A 23,341-nucleotide genomic window follows, 5' to 3' on the forward strand; every position below is an offset into this window, starting at 1 on the left:
TGTAAACCGTTTGCAGATTTCTCAATTCCTTTCTCTCCCCAGCTCATTTTGAACCACACACAGTTCCAGTGCCTTCCTGAAGATCTGCACCTACCTGGCACTTCTCCCCACCACCTTTGGATTACTTCCCTAATTGCTTTGGGGAAGAAACAAAGAAATACTTTTATATATGGAAATTGGTCTCCTTTCTCCACCCACTCTGTCCAACCAGGCATTGTAGAGCTACCAGCATGACACACTAATGAGACCACGATATGCACTATGGTTCTCTGCTGCCCTCCCCCAATTCTGAGCACAAGTGGTGCACTCAAAAAACGAGCTTCAAGAGTTTCTCTAACTTAAACTGGGCAAAAATGCAGACACAAAGTTTTCAAATGACAAGCTCTGCTAAAGCTCTGCAGGTGCACGATGCTACTGGTACTAACCCGGTGCCAGCCCTTCCCTGAACGGGCCACGTCAAACAGCGTGGCAGCTTTGCAAGGCTGTGCCTCACGCTAGCTCCTGTCATTTCTGACTTAAAATATGAACTGACAGCACATTAACCCACCGCTCCATCCATCCCGATCGAGACAACTTTAAAAAAACCCAACAAACAAAACACCACATCAAAACACATCGCTCAGATAAAAGACAACCCTTGTAGCAGTGTGACAAACAATTCACCTGCTAAAGGGCATCGCCTCTCCTATCCCCGACACTGTCAACCATACGCACTGCTTCCACGTCCAGCGTTAGATACAAGGGCAGGGCAGTGACTTTGCCTCTTTGGCCCTGCTAACCATCCCCAGTGCCTCTGGTTTGGCTCCTGACCCAGGTACCTCGCAGACAACTTCAGCTCAGAACCACAAATGTGGTTTTCTCAGCACGGGCAGACCAGGTTTTGTAGTTCTTTTAAAAAAGAAGCAAGATGGGGCGATGTATTCAAGAAGAGGAGATTTTTACAGAGCTCCATCTCAGGCCTATGCCACTAAACACACAAATGTACCCGGCGAAAGGAAGTGGAGGTGAAAATAGCGACAAGGAAACTTGTGGTTCAAACGGCTTCTTTCAGTTACAACTAGAAGTACCTGCCTGCTGAAAAATACTAAGCACAGTAGGAACAGCTTAAGCTACGGACAAAAGACACGAGATACAGTCATTGCCTAGTAACAATTTAATCAAACCTATCTTGCCCAGATTTTCAGGTCTTTTGTAAAGCTCCTATACAAACCAGAATTGAGGGGCACTCGAGGTTAGTTTATGAAAGCAAAACATTATTTGCTCACAAACAGTCTGAACTGCAGACTTGGGAGAAGTATAGCGGTTTCTATTTTTGATACTTTAGTCATTTAACAAGTGATGCAGATTTTTCAGAACTGAAGCAGCAACGAATCACACGCATTTAAGTTAGCAGCGTTCTCAGGAACTTGGAGTTAATGCCGCGCAATGTAACTGGCAAGGAACTTCTCTGGATTTGGCAGAAAGGAAGTCCTGCAAAGGAGCTACATTATACCGCAGAACTAAACTATTGCTCAAAATTTTGTGGTGAGATTTGGGTTTTTGCAAAGCTGCCTGGGAATTTTGCGCACTCTTTTCAAGTTTTAAACTCAAAATCAAATTCCTCAGGCGACTCTGAAAACACCGGACTGAGTCTGCACCTTTCTAAATTCCCAAAACTTCCCACAAGTTAAGGCACTGAATTATCCTTCTTGAGTCTGCAGGCTGCTTATGCAAGACCTCCGTTTGCTGCTCATTCTGAATCCCGTTTTATCTTTAAGCTTCCAGCATTGTCACTGAGCGCATCCAGTTTCAGTACAAAACCCAGCAGCACAATGGCTAAAAGTTGGAAGTGACCAAAACATCAGCTGAGTTGAAGCTAAGTCATCCCTACAAGCACTTCCTTCTTTGTGGGGATTTAATTAAGCTGCCTCTATTTTTACCCTTTCCAAAGGGCCTCACCAATTTGCCGCCCCAGACGTCAGGCCACAGCAGTAGAACTTAGTTGAAGCCTCCCACAGCTCAGGGGTGCCCCGGCAGATGAGTATCTGCCGGACCTCAGGGGGAATGAACAAATTACACTTCTGGATGTTCTAATGTGCTTTATGTAAAGGCAGTTCCCCCTGAAACTGAAGACAAACACTTGCGAAATATGTAAACACTAAGATTGGGAAGACACCCAGTTTCCTCTTTTCACTGGAAGTTTTTATTTTTTTTAATTGGGTCTATTTGGTCTGACTATAATGGTAGGGCACGACAGAGAGTTGCTTGCTGGTAGTGCAACGTTGAAGAAGTACATTTGCTGCCTATTGCAGAAGCTGCTTTGCAGGGTTTGAAATTCTGCATTTGCTGAACAAAACAAGGAATCAAGTGCTGTCTGCTCTGGTGCCAAGCACAAGCTGAAGGGGTAAAGAAACAGGTTAAAACAATCAGCGTGGGATAAACACAAATCGCTCTGGGAGCACAGGCTGTTACAAGTGCTTCCTCCCACCCCCACAGGTGAGAAAACAGACTGAATTCTCATTAAAATCTCTAGCCCAAATCTCACAAGTGGATAAGGTGGCTAGACAGAATCACCGATCATGATATTTGTTGTTGTCTTTGCTAGGCATGGTTTGTAGGCCTAGATTTGAACTCATTCAGTGTGCACACAGAAAATACTCCTGCATTCCCTTAGACACTCGCAAGATGACTCACATTTTCCCCCCATCGCTAAAGATTCAACACAGTAGTTTCAGCATTAAAATGAGATCATACACATTATTTCCTTTGGGGGGGTAAAGTCTTTGTTTTATGCCTTTTTTATTTTATTTTTTTTTAAAGAACCAACCAACCAAACAAACCAAGGACACTTTGAGTTTAGCAATCGATCACTGAATACATTCTTTATGTTAAAGCAGAGGTAACTAAGCATAATAGTTTTTTTGTCATGCAAGAACACTGCTTTCCCAAACCCTGGACCCTGGTTGGCTTACCCAAATCCTCCAGCGCTGGCCGCTGCTGTACCCTCGCCGAACACTTTGCCTCCCGTTGAGCCCAGAGGGCTTGAAAAGGTTGGGGCTGAACCGAATGCTGGCACCCCTCCGAACCCAGGGGATCCCCCAAAAGTGGGAGGGCTGCCAAACACTGGAGCAGCACCGAAGCCACCTGAGCAAAACAGAGGCAAAAAAGGGACAAGAACATCACGTAAACAATAACGCAGAAAGGGAAAACAAAAATTAGATTTCCAAGTAGATAATTTCCATAACAGAGTTGTTCATCTTACCACATGAACACAGCGTTATTTATAAAACTAATGGCCACAAAGCTTCCAAACTGCAGGGCATTTTGTTACAAAAGACATGGATAAGAAGAGTCCCTGAACGCATGCAGAAAAACCTGCAACTGAATTAAGAGACTGTCCAGAAGAAAACCACATTCTGGGTCTCTTGAATGTTTGAGCACAAGATCAACTCAATCCCCAGAGCTGTACTAAAAGGCGGTAATATATATCGTACGTGCTCGCCCACTGCGAAGGAATCTCTGCTTGCTTTATATAGAAGAGACCAGTATCTTAATTGTGAGATAGCAGGCACGCACAATAACCAAGTTCTAGTAAAAGTACATCAAACAGGTGCTAGACTGATGCTTTTTTTATTATAAAAAAAATAAATCCATCCATCATAAAACTAGCACTCCTTACCAGCATAAAAGCTTCGCTTATGCAGTCAGTTTTAAAGCTCTGCTCATCACCATTTAAACAAGTTACTATCCAAAGGAAGTGCATATAACAACGCAAAATGGAAAGCCTCCTGTAAAGGCCAGCTTCGTGAACGTTTGCTGCTGTGGTTTGGTGGCAGCGTTTTACCCTGACTTCTAGTCTCAAGCTCTGGAAGGTCATCCAAGTGTCCTGTGGACAGGACGTCACGCATGCAAGTGCTTGAACTGGAAGAACTCCCCAGTGCAATGGTTGTCTCCCCGACCTCTTAAGATCAGAGAGCAGACAGCAAGCTTGGTTTTTAGGTGCTCCAGTGATGCAAAAAGATTCAGGAGGCAGGGTATTATCTAATCCTGGTGGAAAATAAAATGCAATGATTAAATGCCAGGTCAGTGGAACTGCGTGATTCCTGCAGGGAATCAGGAACTGACCTCTGCTCTTGGCACTTTCTGTTTGGGTTTTAGCTGCCTTCTGGAGCTCTGAATGGACTTCTACCCAGATTATTTTATTCTATGTTCATCTGCTGATATTATTGGCCCGTTTCTAATTGACACTGGAACGTGAAGGACACCTGCTCTTTTGTTTGACTAGGGCTGAGGACTGGGATACCACCACGCATTTTAATACCCTGGGTGAAATTCCAGTCCATGTCAAGGTAATGGATACTGTTTGGCTGTAAACACAAAAGGTCTGGAAAAAACAAATGCTAGGCTTGAATTATTTAAACACAGATCAGATGTCTCATTACCTCTGTCTCTAGGAAGTTAGCCCCCTCTAGAAGGGGCTGAACCTCTGCTTGGCATACACTCCCTTTTGCATTGCATGCTAGCAAATAGTGGAGAAAGGAAAGTGCAACATTTAAGTAGCAAAACCAGGACAAAGGGGGATTCAAATCAAGTAAACCCTTCCAATTCAGCTGGGAGAGGAAGACACATCATTCATTTTAATACTTAGCAAAAATAACCAGAGGAGGGAAGGATCTGAGGGGCTCTGTGTGAGTGAATGTGCCTTCTGCAAAAACCTCTTGAAAATCCTATCTCAAGAAGAATTTTCAAACCAAGACAACCAAAAGCAAGGAAAGAGTCACTGGGTGAATGAAAGAACAACTTCCTTCAGAAATGCCTTTCTCCTCTAGCAAAAATAACAGATGGGAGATACAGCTGAGACAAAAAGCTCAGTCCGCTACCAAGCGGCATGCAATACTTGAGAGACACCTTACAAACGGCTGCTGGATCCGACAGCATCATCATTATGCTCTCTGCCACTTCACTAGACGAGAGCACAGCTCCTGACAAAGCAGGGAGTGCTTCCTCTCACAGCGCTGCTTCTCCAAAGGTAGCTCTTGAGCACCATCGTCTCAAGACAACTTCAAGGATGACCAAGCCTTCCCCCAGGGATGAAGCTTCAAAAGACACACTTGGAGAAGAATACCTGTTGTCTTCAATGTTCACTATAAGAACGGTCTGAGGATAGAGGAGAAAAGCTTTGCTCTACCTCACCCTTTGGGCCTCCACTTTTGCCTGGTAATTAACAAAAGGAACATTTTGCCATTTATTTCTAATGAACATATGACAGTCACCATTACTTTTATGGCTCTTTCTTTGGGCAGATGACAGTAAAAATAAAAGAGTTTTTGTGAAATTTCCAATATTTGATTCAATTAACTCAACTGACAGAGAGAGCAGCAGCTCAGCCACAGAAGAAACTGATGATGACGGGTCAGACTGATTTCAAAAGAGAAAGACCTGAAGCATGTCTGATAGGAATTCTATGAGGAAGCTTTCCCATCGTAGGCACCTGTGCATCCATTCACATGAAGAAACGGGGACAAAAAGGGTCTGGGTTACAAAACCCGGAGTGAAGTTTGGAAGATAATATTCCAAGGAAGCAACTAAAATAGGAATATTCAGTTCCATGTTCTGTCCTCTTCGTTGTATTGTACATAAAACCAGAACTAATTCACACAGCTCTCTGCTCCTAAACTTCAATGGGAATTTCTGGAATGAACACCCGATAGCGTAGTTTAATGGATGCTTTTCTGCACAAGAGACTGTAAACCTCTGCTTTGAATTTACCAGTTTCATTCACTAAGCCATTAGTTATTTTTTATTTATTGTTCAGAGACCATTCCTGTGCATGGACTGAGTCCAGGCTGTAGACATCTGAATGGTAGAATACTCTACTAAATTTCTCACAGATAAGCGTGGGTGTTCGTAGTGGGCGGGTCAATAAAGTACCTGCTTTGGTTGGGCTGGAGAACCCAAAGCCTTGAGATGCCACACTTCCACCACCAGAGCTGAACGTGCCTGTAGGCTTCTGCTCTCCAAAAGATGAGCTGCCAAATCCAAAGGTCTTTGCTCCGCTGTTTCCAAATAAGCTAGAAGAATCTGGGAAGATGAAGAATACTCATGAAGCTCATAACAGATAATATTCTATGTTACACTTCATTAACTGGATCAGGGGAAAGGGAACCCCCGTTTACTTCCCCAACCCCCAAGCACAAAATGAACACACTGAAAACAGCACTCTGCAGAGAGAAGCCGAGTTATCCCCTATTCCCACAGGCCTTTGTAGTTCCACCAAGTTCATTCTGGATCTTATGCACCACTAACAACCCTTTATTGCTGCAATCTAGCAAATCACAGTGATGGATGATTTGTTTAGTTGCATCCTGCACCGCAGTTACTAACAGACTGTCCCTCAAGTGAGAAATCACAGCAGCTAGAATCAGTCTCTTGACAACACAAATATCAGTCCACCACAAATCAAAGATTCTCAGCTATTTTGGCAACGGCCAGTATTACTTAACATGACTATGTGATGGGACCTTAAAGTAGGAGCCAAACTTTTCCAGCCTTACTGAGAAAGGACTCAAGTTTTCACCTCTCACTAGGCCACTCAGATTTTTAGCATCTAGTGGCAGGACACAGAATAACCAAAGCTTTTTTCCGGTGAACCATCTGTTTTATTTCATCACAAACCCCAGCAATAAAGGAGGACTAAATTAGCAAGGTTAGAGAACTGACCTCAACCATTAATCCCAATGGATCATTAAAGATGTAATAAAATAAATGGATTTGCTCTCCCAAGACTTGAAGTGCTACTTCTAGCCACTTGCAGCCCATTCTACAGCTTTCCTTTGTTCCTCTACTTTTACGTCTTAGCCACTGCTTCCCTTCCTTTGTGCTTTCTACCTGCTGGACTCCACCTTTCTGCTTTCCCTTTCTGCCAAACCCAAGTCACAAGTGATGAAATAATGAAGCTGGGTAGTCATTTAATAAAAGCCATAGTTAAGAAATCATCACGTAGAGCTTTTGTGACATACAAATGTATGTAACAAGCGCAGAGCTGCGATAGCTGCGCACGAAAGGGACGAGAGAGCCTGCGAGTATTTCAAACGAATTGCAATACCAGACAATGGCATACATGCGTCTCCGCTCAAATCTGACAGTATTAGCGAGACCCACTAGCCCAGAAAACTCAAGACTAATGTGTTCTTAACTTGACCCTGGCATTAAAAAAAAACAAACAACAAAACCAAACAAACATACATTTACACTGATAGTGAGTGATTCTTGCCTTTACAGTTACTCTTTTATAGCAGCTAGAAAAAAAAATAAAAATCTAATAGTCCCTTAAAGTCCCTGGTGCAAAGGAACCTGCAGGTAGCTTTAATGTATTCTTAACTACTTCTCATGCCTCTTTTTGTTAGGTTGGTTGGCTGGGCAAGAAGCAACATGTGGGAGGGCTGGTGGAACACCTCACACGCAGATTGATTTAGCTAAAACACACGCGCAGACTGACGCCTTTTAGCTGACAACTGGAGCAACGGAAAGGGCAAGTGCTGAGTCCCTCCTCCCAAAGAGGGTTTTAACACAATTGCTCTCATCTACCCATCTTTCACAATGCTTGCAAGAGTTTATCTGTGAGACCCTCACCCCGTCTACCAAACCTGGATAAAAACTGATAAAAGGAACTCTCAAATTTTGATAAAATACCTTGCATGTGCTGCATAATGGTAGCCATTTTTAGGACAAAGCTGAGGAAACTACTAGCCATCACACACTTGTTTATTTGGTTTCTCTTGAGGATGGGATTCTTAACAAGTTTTACAGTGTTAGGGCAGATGGGAAATAATGAAAGATTTCTAACTTCCCACCAAGTTGGAAGCAGAAATTCTGTGACAAGAATTTAGATTATTCAATTGTAAAGCAGCATTGGGCCAAGAATTCCCTACAGAATATGTATATTCTTCACACTCCTTGCATCCGCTTGTTTGTTTCAATGGCTTCCCTACTTGTTTTCCATACACCTAAAAAAAATTCCGGATTGCACATCATGCACACTCTGTCTCCATTACCCCCCTTAGAAGCCTTTCATGTTAACACAGAATTTCCTCAAAGCCGACTAATGGCAGAAAAGCAGATGGGACCCCAAAAGCAGATGGAAATCACAGCACATTCTGTCTTCTTGTTTTGTTCACTTACTCTGGGAAGCTGCAGATCCAAATCCTCCACTGGAGGAACTGAAGGGATTCTTATTGGCTGCATCCTGACTTGGCTTCCCTCCCAAACCACTGAAGAAGCCTCCACCTCTCCCACCACTTCCAGTTCCAAACAAGCCCCCACTGGAAGAAGATGGCTGCTAGAACGAAAAGGACAAAAAAGGGAGGTAAGCGAAGTTCAAAGCAGCACGTGCCCCCAAGGCTGATTTTCCCACCTGGCCTATTCCTCCTGATGGACGAAGGGGCTGATGAACCAGCAAACAATCACTTTTCAACACATAATGCAATGAAATCTTATTTAAGTCTGTCTTAAACCTTGTCTATGGTACGGAGTAACACCTTTGAAACTTGTCCTACACTGTCCACTTCCCACTTAGCATGGAACAAAGGCAGGTGACTTACCGCATTTCTACATTATCTTGCACATGATAAAACATTTGTCTCTCCATATCCCTTGGAAAACATTCACACAGATGCTGCTTTGGTGCCCACTACAATAGCAAATATCTTCGGTACAGACTGGGACACTTTCTACTGAGTGCATCAAATTGAATCTTTTTTTTTTTTCTTAATATATCAGAAATAGGTAGGGAACCCTGAACAACTTCTCTATACATTACAGTCCCTTGTTTCCACAAAAGCAATAAATACTTACCTGACCAAAGACAGTCCCTCCAGTATTAGCTGCTTGCCCAAACACAGAGCCTGTGTTACTAGAACCAAAACCTGCTAAGAAAAGATGGGAAAATAAACCACCAGAACTATTACTAGGGTATAAGACAATTAAGGGAGGTGACACCAGTCCAGAACAGGGAAAGGACAGGTCTCACATGCCAAAACTGGAATACAAATGATGTTACCAAGTATGTTTAGGTTGGACAAATTTAAAGTATATGCCAGCAAACAAATAATAAATTCCATTGAAGTTTATTTGAAAGTCATTCTCCTTTTCTCTTTGGCCAACTAAAAAACCAAATAGAAAATAAAAGGCCTTTTCACCTGTGGGATTGTTGCTAACAATGTAAAGAATTGTATTTCTGCTAACATTGCTATAATAATGCTGCAAGTCATGAACAAGCACTGTAGCATTCTGATTTCCCTTGTGCAGGGAGGATCTGAGCTTTGTTACCTAAAGATTCCTGTTATAGATAATGAAATGTTTTGATTAAAAAAAGAACTCCCCATTCCATTTCCCAGTTCGCTTAAATGTGCATTTTGTAATAAAACTTGCATTTCTATAATTAGGAACACCTTTCTCAAGCAGAGTTCACTTCCCCCAATTTAACTGTTCTCTGTTACTGTAGTTAAAATGAGCAAGCAGTTTGCCTACAGTGCCATCATTTTTAATTAAACGAGCCTAATTAGTTTTTCTTCCTTGGAAATACATGTCCTCTATTATTACTATGTACTTTTCACTTTTCCCTGGGAGCTCTCTGAAGATTATAAAGAGAAAGCTTTGGAAAAAACCCAACAATATATTGTAGCGATGCAGAGAACAAAAGGAGACTGACAAGGTTTGGTCTGTGCAAGTATTCAATTTAACCGTACAGACAGGTAGCTGATGGTCATGTTACTGCTGTATTTAATTTTGAGATGTTTCCAAATGCAAAAGCGGATTTAACAGATTAGTTCCTTAGTAACTCATCCCTTTGAGGGCTTAACATTTTTTTGCCATCCCAGATGATACGGTACTACACCTGGCTATACATCCACTCTTGCACGTACTCAGTGCAGCCCGCTGAAGGACGTGCTGCATCTGTATTCATTGCCTTGATTAAGGTCTCAGAGCTGCCTTGCCACTTCAGTGCGACAATTTACACCAACACAGTAGTTTAAGATCTTTTACACTATGCTGAATCCAACCCACTTATTGTACAATAGGCAGGACAATACATACTTCAAAATTAAGTCAAGGTACACTTGTAAGTATAAAATGAACGCAAGATTGGATTGCAAAGGCTACATTCAGAGGCCTACTGATGAATAGCGAAGCAGAGCAAAAGCTTCTTTGGTCTCCAACATTAGCTCTCCTTCACACACACTGCAGTTCCTATTCTTACTAATGGTGGGGAAAAAAAAAAACACCCAAAAAAACCAAACCAAAACCCATCAAGTGCCATAGGGAGGGAAAAAAAAAAAAAAAAAAAAAAAAAAAGGCATTTTCCCCAGGGATATACTGCTCTTTGTACTTCAGCCAGACGGCACCACTGGGAAATCACATCTCCCTGCAGTTTGTTCTCACCTGAAGCTTGGCAGAAGCTGAACCCAGCAGATGATGTTGTAGTAGTAACGGCGGCAGCGCTACCAAAGACGGATCCCGCCTGCCCAAAGCCGGTGCTCTGCCCAAAGACTGGAGGGCTGCTTTGTCCAAACAACCCACCTCCAGTGCTGGCAGATGGCTGTCCAAAGGAAAAGGAGCTGGCGTTGTTGGTGCTAGCCGATGCTCCAAAAACACTGCCACTGCTCGAGGCTGCTGTGGAAGCTGCTGGCTGGCCAAAGGCTGGCATTGTCCCAAACCCGGACTGGCTAAAGGTAAAACCACTTGAAGAACTGCTCGCTGGTTGCCCAAAGGTCGGTGCTTGTCCAAAGGCTGGCTGACCAAAGCCCCCGGTAGTGGTGGTGCCGAAGGCAGAAGTACCAAAACCTGAGCTGGCAGCCTGCGTGGTAGCGGTGGTAGTGGACAAGGTACTGGTGGTGAGTTGCCCAAATGGAGAGGATGCTGTGGTACCTGCTGGTAGTTGTCCAAAAACAGGTGGTGTGGAAGGAGTGGCAGCTGTATCACCAGCAGGCTGGCTAAATGCTGAGCCAGAAGAGCTGGAAGTCGGAGGCTGAGAGAACACCGAGGAGCCTGCAGAAGTGGGGGCAAACACAGAGGCCCCAACAGCTGGGCTCTGAACGCACGTAGTGACATCAGAGGTAGCAACCAACGCACTTGTGGCTTCTGCAGGAGAGGCAATATTTGTTGTAGAGGTTGTCGCTGAGACATTCTGATCTGGTGGGGCAGATGCAGAGACAGCAGGAGGCACCGGTGCCTTCAAATCACTTGTGGAGGCAGGAGTAGCAACGGCATCAGGGGGAGGTGCTGCCGATGTGGTGACAGAGCCCGCAGAGACGGTGTCCCCGGCTGTGGCCTGGGGTAAAGCTGGTTCTTTAATGGACTCTGAAAGCTGTATCTGTGGCTGTGGTGACTGCGTCACTGGAGGTGAAGAGCCAGCTGCTACAGCTTCATTTTCAGACGGCTTTTCTGACCCAGTCGGTAATTTGGCATCCCCTGCAACCTTATTAGAAGTTGCAGCAGGGACAGCAGTTTGTGATGAGCTTAAGAAACTTCCAAATGAGAGGGACGTTGAAGCAGAGAGAGTAGAAGGGGTAGAGGTGGACGTGCTCATACTACTTGCTTGCTGAACACCAAATGAGAAGGTGGGTTTATTGCCACTAGAGGCTCCAAGATTAAATACCCCAGAAGACCCTGTGTTGGTTATCTGCACATTGCCAAACAGACTGCCTGTGGCACTAGTGCTGGTGGACGGGGATGCTGTGCCAGCCGACGTGACTGACGTTGAAGCAGCTTCTCCAGCCTTTCCTAGTGACAGGGGAGCACCAAAAGTAAACCCAGCGGGTATTGTAGATACTTTGGTTGACTGTGCTCCTGCAACACTGGTAGATGGTGCTTTAGTGGTGGTCTTGGCACTATCATCTGCTTGACCAACCCGTAGTCCTGAGAAGCTCCCAAGAGTTTCCCCGGCTAGATTGCTCTGAAACAAGTGATCTGGTTTAGATGGAGGAAAGTCCAACTTGCCAGAGGCTGTGGAGGGAGCAGAAGATGTTGTTGCAGCAGGTTTGTTTGACTGGGTGCCATCTGCTGAGGCACCTGGAGCACTTGCTGGCCTGAGGGACCCAAAAGCAAAGGAGCTTTCGGGGACTACTGCAAATTTGGAACCCCCAGCAAGCGAAAATGTATCCGTCTGGGTGGACTCTTTAGCAGGGGCTGTCAGGGAGAGAGACAGAAGTTACGGATTAAGTTACAAATTGAGTATGCAAAGCTCATTTATCATTCTTACAATAATAGCATGCTTTAGTGTTTCACAGATTGTTAGACAGCGCTCTCGCCTCAAACTTGTAAAGCCTCTGACCATCAGGTAACTGCCACTTCCATGTGCATTCAGGAGACAACAGTGACATCTGAAGCCTTTATGGACAAGGCTGCAGTGACAAAAACTTTCATGTCATAGCCTCCACTTAACCACCCTTCTCTTTGAGTGCAGACAATTTCAGCCTTTGTCTCCGATCTCTTTTTCAACAATTTGATGGTTAATACAAGCCATTTGCTGTTAATACCATTTTCACCCCTTCTTACTTGGTTCAGCTAAACAATTCCTGACATTCACTACAGAACTCTGTTTAAATCAATGGCTCAGAACAGAGTTTGAGTCATAAAAATACTTTCCGGCACTTGGAAAGTCTTCTGCAGAATCAAATCTTTCCTCACAAATTCAACTACTTGACCACCAACCAGTTTCTATGCAGCCTGTTTTCAGCTTTGAAAGACTAGAGACAAGCTCTCAAGTGTAAGTACCAAAGCAGCTCCACTCGTAGGATATACTGCTGTCCAACAGCGTGAAACTGCTGAAGTTGTAAAACCAGTCCAGTCTCACTTATTTGATATGCTGTCATTTCATTTCTGAGCACCAAGCACACACGAATTCTGACTTGAAAACCCTGCATTGGTATTTGGACTATGGGTTGATTTGGACAAAGTACAGGAAATCTGCATGGAGATCAAATAACAAAGAGCAAAAGCTTCTTAGCACAGCTGGTATTATCCTTGTGTTTTACCCTGTTAAGTATATTAAGTATATTTAAGTATATTAGCAACTGACACTGAATAACATAGCATTTGTTTCCTCCAGAGGCACTGAAATTCCTTCTTTTTTTCTTCCATCACCAGCTAACAGAGGCAAAGGTACTCCTACCGTTTCATGGAGCGGCACGAGGTAACTGCCCTCCCACAATGCTGTGGTTCACAAGTCCATCTCCTGCGCCTCCCACGCCTCCCTTAATCAGTGTTATTTACCTAAGCTTTTACGTTAACTGAATCTTCAAGTTTTAAGCCAAGTTAGTTCTCTCTGCTTAATGTCAACAGAGTACTAGTAGCATTGCTGTGGCTGCAACGGCCTAAGGACATAAGCAAGCCAAGATTTTTAAGAAGAGGTGGTATCTTTGATTAGAGCAATCAGTAACATTGGAAATAGTTTCTCACCATACAACCTCTTTTGCAAGACTAAAACTGGAAGGATAACACTTGAAGAATATTATAAAGCAAATGTATCAGTCCCCCTTTTGCAGACTGGGCAAATGTGGTCTACCTATGAAACAGAAAGGCAGCCTATATATTGTCAACTCCGTTTTAGAAGCAGCGCAAAGCCATCCCAAGCATTCCCCTCCCATTACTAAATGCTCATTCCATTTAATGACAGCTTTCTGTGTCAGACCACCTCGGCAACTTTAAATCTACAGATTAAAGGCAGCAGAGGAAATGACTACAGATGTTACCCTTTTCGTAAACTAGTACCCTCCTAGATGTTCTTGGCAGCAAATGTTTTGCTTGCTCTTAATTGAAAGGCAGGTGGCCTAGATTTCTGTGCATTACAGGGCATAATCCACCATACATATATAAAGTTATTGCAGCTACTAGACTTTTAATAATAGAATGGCAACAAAAAACAAGAACCACAGGAATTAGGAAGAGTAAGCGTTCTCTTAGCAGGGAAGAGATGTTTGCATGCTCTGCCAAACTGACCTTGTGAGGAAGCAAGGCCGGACAGCGTTGGTAAGGAAGCAGCTGATGTGACACCAAAATTAAATCCAGACCTAGGAGGAAAGAGGAGAAAAGGAAAGAATGACACTTTGCTCAAAGCGTTGAAACTTCCAACCCCATGATTAACACAACTTTGAGGCTCAGATTTCCAGTACAGACTTGCACAAAGTCAGGCCCAAGAACAGCTTCTCCAACAACTGAACAGGCAGAGAGAAGCATGCACGCAGACTGGGCTCCATTTGTTTCCCTTCTGACAAGGCTTCTAGAAAGTTAAAGAGAGTCAGAGTTGACGTTCTTTTGACCACCCCTCATCCTCCCATGTTCTCTCCTTTCTGCGGTATATTTCTTCCCCATCCAGCTCAGCAGCTGAACACCATGCACCAAATGCCGATAGCTTTCGGCAGACTAGCAAGAGCAGAAGCCACAGCAGCAACTAGAGTTTATCTAAAAGAGCTAAGAGACAACGCATGTGCAGAAGGGAATAACGGGATACTACCACTCATAGCAAGACAGAAATCAAAAGTTTCCACGACTATTTCACACTAAAAATATTTGGTCTTGCAAAAATACTGAGATCTTTCATAATGAGCACTGGGGTCCTCCAGAAACCTTAATTCCCTGAGGCTTTTTAAGCTTTCTCTGATTCTCAAAGACCAGCTGCTGATATAGAAGTCAGGCCGTGCAACTAGGACATCACTGACAACGGCACTGTATTTAGCATACGGTTTACAGACTGAGGCACTGCAGCCTGGGACAAAGGCAGGGTTTGTTCGCTTTTTGAATCTGTATTTCCATCTCTCAAAAGGCCTATTTTAGCACTTTCAAGAGCACAAGGCGTTGGGGTAACATCTACTTGACAAACTTGCAGAGAAATGGTTAAGACTGAAAGAAAGCAGCCATTTGGAAGTATGAAATACTTAATGTTACCCACTTCATAAAGAAAAATTCACTTGAGTATTACATAGGTAAACATGCAGAATTTCAAACAGTCTAAGGAGTTGTCCCTGTCCCCCAAACATAAGATATGATCAAAGAAATATTTGTCATCCCTGAAAACAAACAAACCAACACCACTCCATAAGAGAGATTTCAGAGTAACTATACGTTCACAACACGCTCCTTGCTTTGTGTTACTGTTATGCAACAGAAATCCCCAGATTGCACTGGGACTCTCTTGTCACCTTCACGAACAGACTACATTTCAAGCCAAAGCACGGAATTTGTTCTGTTGTACTAAAATAAATAACTGATTTGCTGAGTTTGACCATCAGCACAAATTTCAAGTCCTAATCAGAGATTACAGCACTTCTGCCTCTCAAACCCCTGCCAGCATTTGAAACACCTATGTATGCCCAGAAAACCCAACACCATTCTCTTGGGAATCCATCCTCAGAGGTGACAAGTGTTAATATGACCGTGTTCGGGTTCATTCTTCTTCTCTGGGAGCAGCAGCTTCCAGTGTTCAACCTCTTTACTGCTGTTGTAAAGCCAAAGTTCATTCACACACGCCTCTGCGCAACTTGCTAGGGATGATTTTCCTGCTACTGCTCTTTGTTCCCTAAGTAAAGAACAAGTTTTAAACTAGCTATGGTCTGCCTCTGTTTCCTCTTCCTTAACCCCAACATACAAGACACAGCATAAATGTTCTTCTCTGACTCTTATGACAAGTGGTGATGTGCGCTCAAGGACAGCCAGTGAACCCAGTGCATCAGACCCTAACTGGGTGCTTTAACTACAGTCATACTGCCCTAATCTCAGATCATCACCTGATGAGAAATACCGGTACACACAGTGTACGGTTTGTTCAACAGGCCACTACAGACAAACCCAAAAGACAACCAGTCATTACTTACTCTTGATTAGTCACAGACTGAAAAATCTCAAAGCAACACGATACTGCGTCAAATTCTCACAGACCTCCAGACCTCACTCAGGTAGGCTTCCACAACAAGGTGGTCTTCCAAGAACTCTGGTGCAAGCCCTGCCCTCCCAATCTAACATTTGCAGGTGCCATTTTACAGTATTATGCAGCTTGTAGGTAACACTGGCTGTAACAGCTGATACTCGTATTTAACATCAACTACAAAGAAATGTTAACGTTCATACAGACCCCACAGAAGAAAACGAGAATGCTTTGTTAAGCTGCGCAGTTGTTGTTTGTACTGATGTCACTGTAGAGGATGTCACAGCTGTAACTGTCTTCACTGTCCCTTGTCCTGTAAGTTACAAGAACAAGCATTACAAAAACGAAAAAAGCACCTTGTCATCCAACTATCAGAAGAGGAAGGAATAGTTTGCACACACAGTCTGCGATTTTATCCATTGGAAACAAAGCCTCTTTGCCACTTATACGAAGTCTTATATTTGTACCCAGAAACATTCCTGCTACAACACCAGAGAACACATGAATTATTTCAAAGACTTAAGGCAAAACATATAGCAGATTAGAGCAAAGATAGGTGTCATCACCTTGACAATAAAAATTAAACAATAAAAATTAAATCCTTGGTAAATCCTCTCCTCAATGTATCAAAACACATTTCAAATAAAAAAGGAAGAGCTATCAAATTCAGGAGCTGACATTTTCAATAAACCAAAATTTAAGAAGCATTTGCCAAGTCAAACATGATTCCTAGCTATTTTTACTGCTTCTTACCCCTGGCTAAGACACAACCTACATCCATGGATTAAAGGCAGAAGACCAACAGAGATGGATTTCAGACATTTATGCAAGAGGCTTACAAAACCGTGTCCGATGCAAGCATTATTATCTAGTACACATTAAAAATCAATTCCTTCCTCCCCTAGGAGTTTACTCTTACTCCATTTGCACCAAATGATGTAAACTGAGCATTCCTTTCCTCAGAGGCTTCTAAGCTGTGCGCAACAGACCACAGTATCTGAACTGGCTTTGAAATTAGTCACAGCGCCCAGTGCTCAACAGACCCAGTACCTGAATTAGCTCATTTCAAGTTAGTTCAGGTACTGCTACGGTGCTGCAGCCTACAGTACGGAAATACTTCAGTCAGACATTAATGTATGGAAAAACTATTCCTGTTACTTCAGGACGTAATCACTTTCCTGCACAAATGCAACAACTTTTCATGTTTAAAAAACAAAATAGCAAAGACATCTGCTCTTGATTTGCTGTCAAACCACAGAAGCCTTTGGTAGATGGACTTTCAACATTTCTTGTTAAGTGTTATACATTCCAAATCCACTTTGAATGAGGAATTGTATCACTGAATTCTAGATGCAGGCACAGAGACAAAACACAGGGCTGTGTACAAAACCACTCTCTTGCTCTTCTGTGCTTTGGTTTTTCAAATTCTCTCCCTCAAGACTGGCACAGCAGCCTCTTGGTTGAGGCAGATCTTTTTTCCTCAGTGTCTTCGTTTTCTGGATCGTGCACCCCGACAGGTGGCAAGAGACATCCAGGCCTTATTTCCATCTCCACTAAAGACAACTTACCCGAGACTTTGTTGCCAGATGACGTTGGACCAGATGTAGATGCCACAGGACAGGGTGCACACACAGAGGAAGGTGGAGTCTGTCCCTTAAGCGAGCTTGTTAGAGGTGTCTAAAAACACAACACCACTTCAGGTCAGTGCAGTCTGTCCGTTAACAAAGGTCCTTCTGACCCTGGTCTGGTATGATGAAAGTCATGCAATGACTTAAGAGCAAACTACAGAAAGGTGGTCAAAGCACTTAGAAGTGCCCTTCAGTCTTGGGCACGTTATGTCTTGGCACTTAAATAAAGGGTCAATACTCAACTTTTTCAACGTCTCTTGCAGAGGCTGGTAAGCCTCGTGGGCAACAGCTCAATGATCCCGGGGGACAGAGTGTGCTGCATGTTTTTTTGATGTGTGGACAGAAAACCTAGCACCTTGTTGACCAAGAAGAAATATTTTCAGTAGAATAACAGGATAGGTAAACTACTCTCTCCCTTGATTGCCCAGGAGTTTTCTTTTTGGTGAAATTTAGGTTTATCTACGTAACACAGTTTCCTTTGTTGCTAGTTGCAACCCTTACAGCTGCAAGGCTGTGGCCGTTAGAAAGCTGCAAATCTTCGAAAGAAAGAAAATGCAAGACATAACAAAGATATGCCTGGCATCACACCGTGGAGGTCACAGATAAATAAATGGTTTGCCAAGAACGCAGGGCAAGCTGTGAAAAGATATTTTCAGATGACCTGTTCACCAACAATTATACCCCCAAACTGTGCTGAGCATGCCCTGGCACAGCATTCCACAGGGAAAGGGTTCTACATCAAGATACCTGTTTAGCTTGATTTGTAGCAACAGCTGCCAAAACTTGGTGGACTGCCTGGGCTGCAGAGTGAGGTACAGATGATCTTAAAAGGAAAAATTGAAAGGTTACAATGAATGACTAGCCTAAAAGAGGACTTCCTCACCCCTCAAAAACACAGCTTCCAGAAATCTTGAACAACCACCGCTATTAAAGATTCCACACACAACTCCAAACGAACAAATCTGATTAGGGAATAAACCTCTTAAATGAATCAGCCACATTTAACAAAGGAAGTCTGCAAATGTGTTTAAAGCTCTAGACTTAAACGATCAAGTCTTCTTCACACACTCTTGTCTCTGAAGAGAGTCCGGCCTTTCTATTTTACAGGGAGTTGACGAAAAATCAGCAGGTAAAGGGATTACAATTTTATGCCTAGTGGATAACAAATTTAAGAAGCTTCCTTTATAGTGTGGAGCCAGACAAGTACATGCAACTCTCAGAAATGCTGAGCAAGGAGACAAAGCTGGGGGATGGGAGGAAGCACTTCATGTATAAACATTAACACAGTCATGGCAAGAACCAATAAAATTAAACTATATTCTACATTATAGGCTTGGGAATTTTCACCACGAAATAAATTGTCCATCAGAGCCCACAGACAATTGCTGCAGAAAAGCAGCTACTTCTGGGGTGAAGCTTCCTACTTACAGGCTGCGGGCCATTAACACACCAAATCTAACTTGGGAATGGCCATTCAGTTTTAGCATCTCCTCAAGTCTGTAGCTCACCAGGTTCCGCAGTTTAAATGGCCAATACTAGAAGCTTTCAGAAGCTTAAAATCAACACGGATAGCATTCTCTTGGTGCCAAAGGCCAGCTTTCTCTTACCCTAGCAGGCTCTTTCCATCTTGACTCAGGCCAGGTAGTTCCCTAAAGCAATAAGCAATCTCTACACTATAGAAAGGGCTGAGGCTGCAAATCCCAGGCAGCAACTAAACCTGGGCATCAAAAGTTGTATATCTCCTAAAGCGTAAAGAATCTCTAACTGTATTTACTATTTGGTCAGCTACAGCCCAACTCACAGAAATGTCCTACTATATTCCAAAGGAAGGGGACACGTGCATGAAACAGTAATTCTGTACAGCCATTTGGTCTTGGATAGAGTTTTATGCCTTGAACAGCTTTGCGTTACTAGTTAAGTCCTTCCTTCCAGCAATGTGCGCTCTCGCTATGTTGCATGGCCTGGATTTGCCCTCTGCCCAGAGCAAAAGTAAAGCAAACAAGGAAAACTTCAGATTCGCACTGGAAAGAGTTCATGTTGGGAAGGTGCAGCTGTAAAATTCAGACTCATACAAACACTGAACAAAGAAGAAAACAATGGAAAAATCTGTGAAATTCATGATAGGGTAGGACCTCTTTCCCAGAAAAGTCTAAGATTAACTTGACCCACAGCTTCTCGGACAAGGCTTTGAAAATGCTGGGTTTGATTTCAACTATGGAGAGAGGGGTTTTTTTGCACCGAAAACCACGTACGAGTAACTGGACTGGGACCACCAACACACCTAGCTACAGGCCATTGAACAACTGGTAACAACTGAAAAATCATTACTGCTTAACAACCCGAAGAGTGTGTGCTGTGGCAGCAAAAGAGAGGCAGGATGTCTGAAGTAGCAAAAACTGACGAATTAACTTTGCTGGGTGAATGCCCTTTATTTTAGTGCTGAATCCGACTGGCAGGCACAGGTTCATTTGGGTAGAATTTTTAGAGAGTACACTTTTACGAGGTCAGTTATAAAATAAGACTGTAAAAAGCCTTCAAGATCTCAGACTAGATGGTGCTCTATAAATTAGAGAGATCAATCAATACTGCCAGTCTGAAACGATGTGAAAGTAAGACAGGTCTTTAACTACAGTTCAAGTGAAAACCAATCTCGGATATGTATTGCTCACTCATGTCCTTGTCTGTGTACAGACAGTACTCTATTTTTTTCAAACACAATTTTGATGAAACAAAGGGTGGAGAACTCTTCCCAGTCGTAACACTGCTTTTAGCAAAATTTCCCAAGCAGAGCTGTTTGCAAATATTACTTTCAAAGGATGTAGCACTGCCTTTTCCCCACCTCAGTTTATCACTTTTAGGAGAAAATAAAGTAGTAAAAAGCTCCCAAACTGTTTCCCAATTAAAACGCAGAAGAAACCATGATGTAATTTTCAAGGTCAGCAGCTGAGTACCACCACCGTAAGACGCTGTTCCCTTTTTGAAAAGCTGCAAAGGAATTTTACCTTTTTTCTTCGACAGTGAAAAGTATACACACATCTACGAAAAACAGAAGGGATGCAACAACAGAAATCGTTCCAGGAGCTGCACATATAGCCCCTGGTCATATGGATAAAGCATTTGTAACTCCACGTGGACTTATGATCAGAGGTATGTGGCGAGTTTATCCTGCTTTATGCAGTAAGCCCAACTTTGCTCACTTTTCAGTAGTGACCTTGCCTCCCCAGCCCAGAAATGGCCATGCGTTATCTTGGTCTTCAGCAACGGTAGGAACATCGAGCAAAGACAGTTTCAAGGTTGTTACGATGACAGGGAAAGGACTAGTTCTCTGGCTGGTGACAGAGCCTGGTGATAAGACAGAGATCTCTGGAATGAGCTGAGCTGGCTGTTTGTAGGAGGCAGAGAAGTAGGAAAGCCGAGCGTTACAGCTAATTCACAAGAAATGTTAACACATTCAAGGTTAAATACCAGAAGATAACATTCATAATTTACTCATAAGGAAGACAGCCTCGCAGCTCTGTATTATTCCAAAGTGACTGGATCCTACTGACACCCAACCCTTCAGTCAAAATTCTGATGTCAAAAAATTTGAGACAAGTTTCCAGAAAAGCCAGAGCACAGTTCTCCCACCCTAATCTGGGAACAGACAGAAGAGGCATAACTCCAGAGAAGGTCTTCTCTGTAACGGATGACAAAATAGAAGGAACAACATCTGGACAGCTCAAGGCCACAGACCACACTCAGCGGCAGAGGGGTGCACTTCCCTCACGGAAAGAGGCAGAACAGAGGTAGTGACTGGAGAGATACCAGATCCAAAGTACATATCAGCAGTAAAACCACTGGATCCCAAAAGGAAAGGATGCACTAAAATGCATTTCACACACTAATGGAGAAAGAGGTTAATACGGATCTCATCGTTTGTTCAGGACAAGCCATTAGCAAATCCTTGAATGACCTGGAAAGAAAATATTTCTTCCTTTCACTGCACAAACCTAATACTCTTCTCTAAATGCATCCACTTCAGGTCTTACGTAGTCGGACTATGTAAAATACTCCTACTGCTCCCCATCGGCAGATGTGCTCTATTGCAAGTGCTCCTGAAGGCTACCAGAAAGAAGGGGAGCATCCACTCACCCTATTACTGCAGAGACAGCTGGGGTCAACGCACCAGTCTTGAGTTCTCGCACATTCACCACCTGAGGAACATTCTTCAGAGTTGATTCAGTCAAGGAGGTGCTTACAGCTTTAAGAAAAAAAAAAAGGGGAAAAAAAAAAAAAGAGGTATAGATGATCTCCATATTAAGCATTTTATTCAATATGGTGCCTATGCATAACTCCAGAAGAAATCCACCCAAATTTCTAGAAGGTATGTGGTGTAACTGGCCCAAAATGTTTGGCATCCTAGCCTTCAATAAGGACAACAAACACATGGATAGCTTTCTATATAGCTGGTACATTTTTCATTGTTAGCTGACCAAATCTAACCGTTCTTACAAACTTTCCCTTACCCACATTGTAACATCTTAGGTTAACGGAAACAACCTTCCTAGTTACACCCCGGCCTCTGCCAGAATTCAGCAGTCCACTTTCTGCACTTATGCTCTCTTTAAGCTAGGGAAATAAACTAATCCAATTTCTGTACCAGTAACTGAATTTTGTTTCTTTTCTGCACTGACACTGCAGTACTGGGGAAGCACCAAGAAACGTCTAAAACCAAGCAAGAAAAGCTTAAATTGGGGAACCTTTCTCCTGTCAACTCAAAACCTTCTCTACAAGCCAATCTAAGGCTTAACTCAACAGTTCACCTTTAACATTTCAATATTAAAATTGTTTTACACTTCAGATCTTTAATTGCATAGCTAATAACGAAGAGTTATTAACAACGGCTAGTGACAGCCTTTCTCTGCTCTCCAGCAGTTTCCTGCACACAGATCAATTGCCATGCCAGGATCTCCTAAGAGGTATTGACATTTCTGCCACTACAGAGATGAGAGGGGCACAAAGAAACCTGAGGTGGGAATTTCTCAGACATTTTGCACTAGTAGCTTACAGGAAAAAGGAAGACAACGAAACACTGGATAGCTCAGAGGTGCAACAAATACAGATCGGCGTCACATTTTGTTTGATGATCTTCTCCTTTGAGAGCACTAAATTCCTGTGAAAGTCACATTCAACTGCTCAGAGGTCACTTGGGCAATTAGCCATCCTTTTACCTGGGGACTGGTTAGCCATCTGCCTCCGCAGAGCTGCAGCAGCAGCTGCTTGTGGTGCTGGAACAGTGACAGAGGGAGCAGGGGCCCCATGTTTCACAGTCTTTGTTGCAAGCATTGTACTGTCAGCCCCTTGCGGTATGATTCTGCTTGAAGGTGCAGGCGCTAAAAAACAAATGAAAAAAATACTACAGACCACTGGATCTCTACAAATCAGGGAGACTTGAAAGCCTTTGCTGAACTAGTTCCCCTAAGTACACGGCTTCCTTCTGACAAGACTGACACGCAGGCCTTTTAAACAATCAACACAATCTGTCCCTGGCAGTTTCTGTATATCCCAATGAATTTAGCAAGTAAGTCTCAATAGCTGTCATTTCAATGCATTAGATGACTTTCAGTTTGCTGTTACAGACGCTTCTGCTGACACCTTATTTTTCTCTCTGGCTACAGAGATTAAAAAAATCCCTCTCTCACACAAGGAAAACTGAGTGTATGCAAATATAGTTCTTACTGTGACTCACTGGGCTCAGAAGACAGGTCTAACCTTGTGAGTTAGGTGACCTTGTGAGAAGGTGAGTCTTAACCTTGGCCAGACCAACCAAATGCAG

General features: G+C 43.2%; 1 protein-coding gene across 5 annotated transcripts in view; it reads right to left on the reverse strand.

The window, feature by feature from the left end:
- NUP214 (nucleoporin 214) overlaps window positions 1–23,341 on the reverse strand; it is a 44,979-nt gene that overhangs the window by 2,306 nt on the left and 19,332 nt on the right. For 2 of the 5 annotated variants that reach the window (XM_063353273.1, XM_063353277.1), the window contains exons 23-33: window positions 22,737–22,898; window positions 21,658–21,766; window positions 18,274–18,349; window positions 17,467–17,575; window positions 16,106–16,211; window positions 13,978–14,048; window positions 10,420–12,165; window positions 8,833–8,906; window positions 8,161–8,317; window positions 5,911–6,060; window positions 2,952–3,123 (exon numbers count right to left, since the gene is read on the reverse strand). In XM_063353273.1, coding sequence (XP_063209343.1) covers window positions 2,952–3,123; window positions 5,911–6,060; window positions 8,161–8,317; window positions 8,833–8,906; window positions 10,420–12,165; window positions 13,978–14,048; window positions 16,106–16,211; window positions 17,467–17,575; window positions 18,274–18,349; window positions 21,658–21,766; window positions 22,737–22,898 — 2,932 coding nt within the window. The remainder of the gene's footprint in view (window positions 1–2,951; window positions 3,124–5,910; window positions 6,061–8,160; window positions 8,318–8,832; window positions 8,907–10,419; window positions 12,166–13,977; window positions 14,049–16,105; window positions 16,212–17,466; window positions 17,576–18,273; window positions 18,350–21,657; window positions 21,767–22,736; window positions 22,899–23,341) is intronic. The other 3 variants (XM_063353276.1, XM_063353274.1, XM_063353275.1) reach the window with 3 other exon arrangements.

This window comes from Chroicocephalus ridibundus, chromosome 15, assembly GCF_963924245.1.
Source record: "Chroicocephalus ridibundus chromosome 15, bChrRid1.1, whole genome shotgun sequence".
In the NCBI taxonomy this organism is placed as follows: Eukaryota; Metazoa; Chordata; class Aves; order Charadriiformes; family Laridae; genus Chroicocephalus; species Chroicocephalus ridibundus.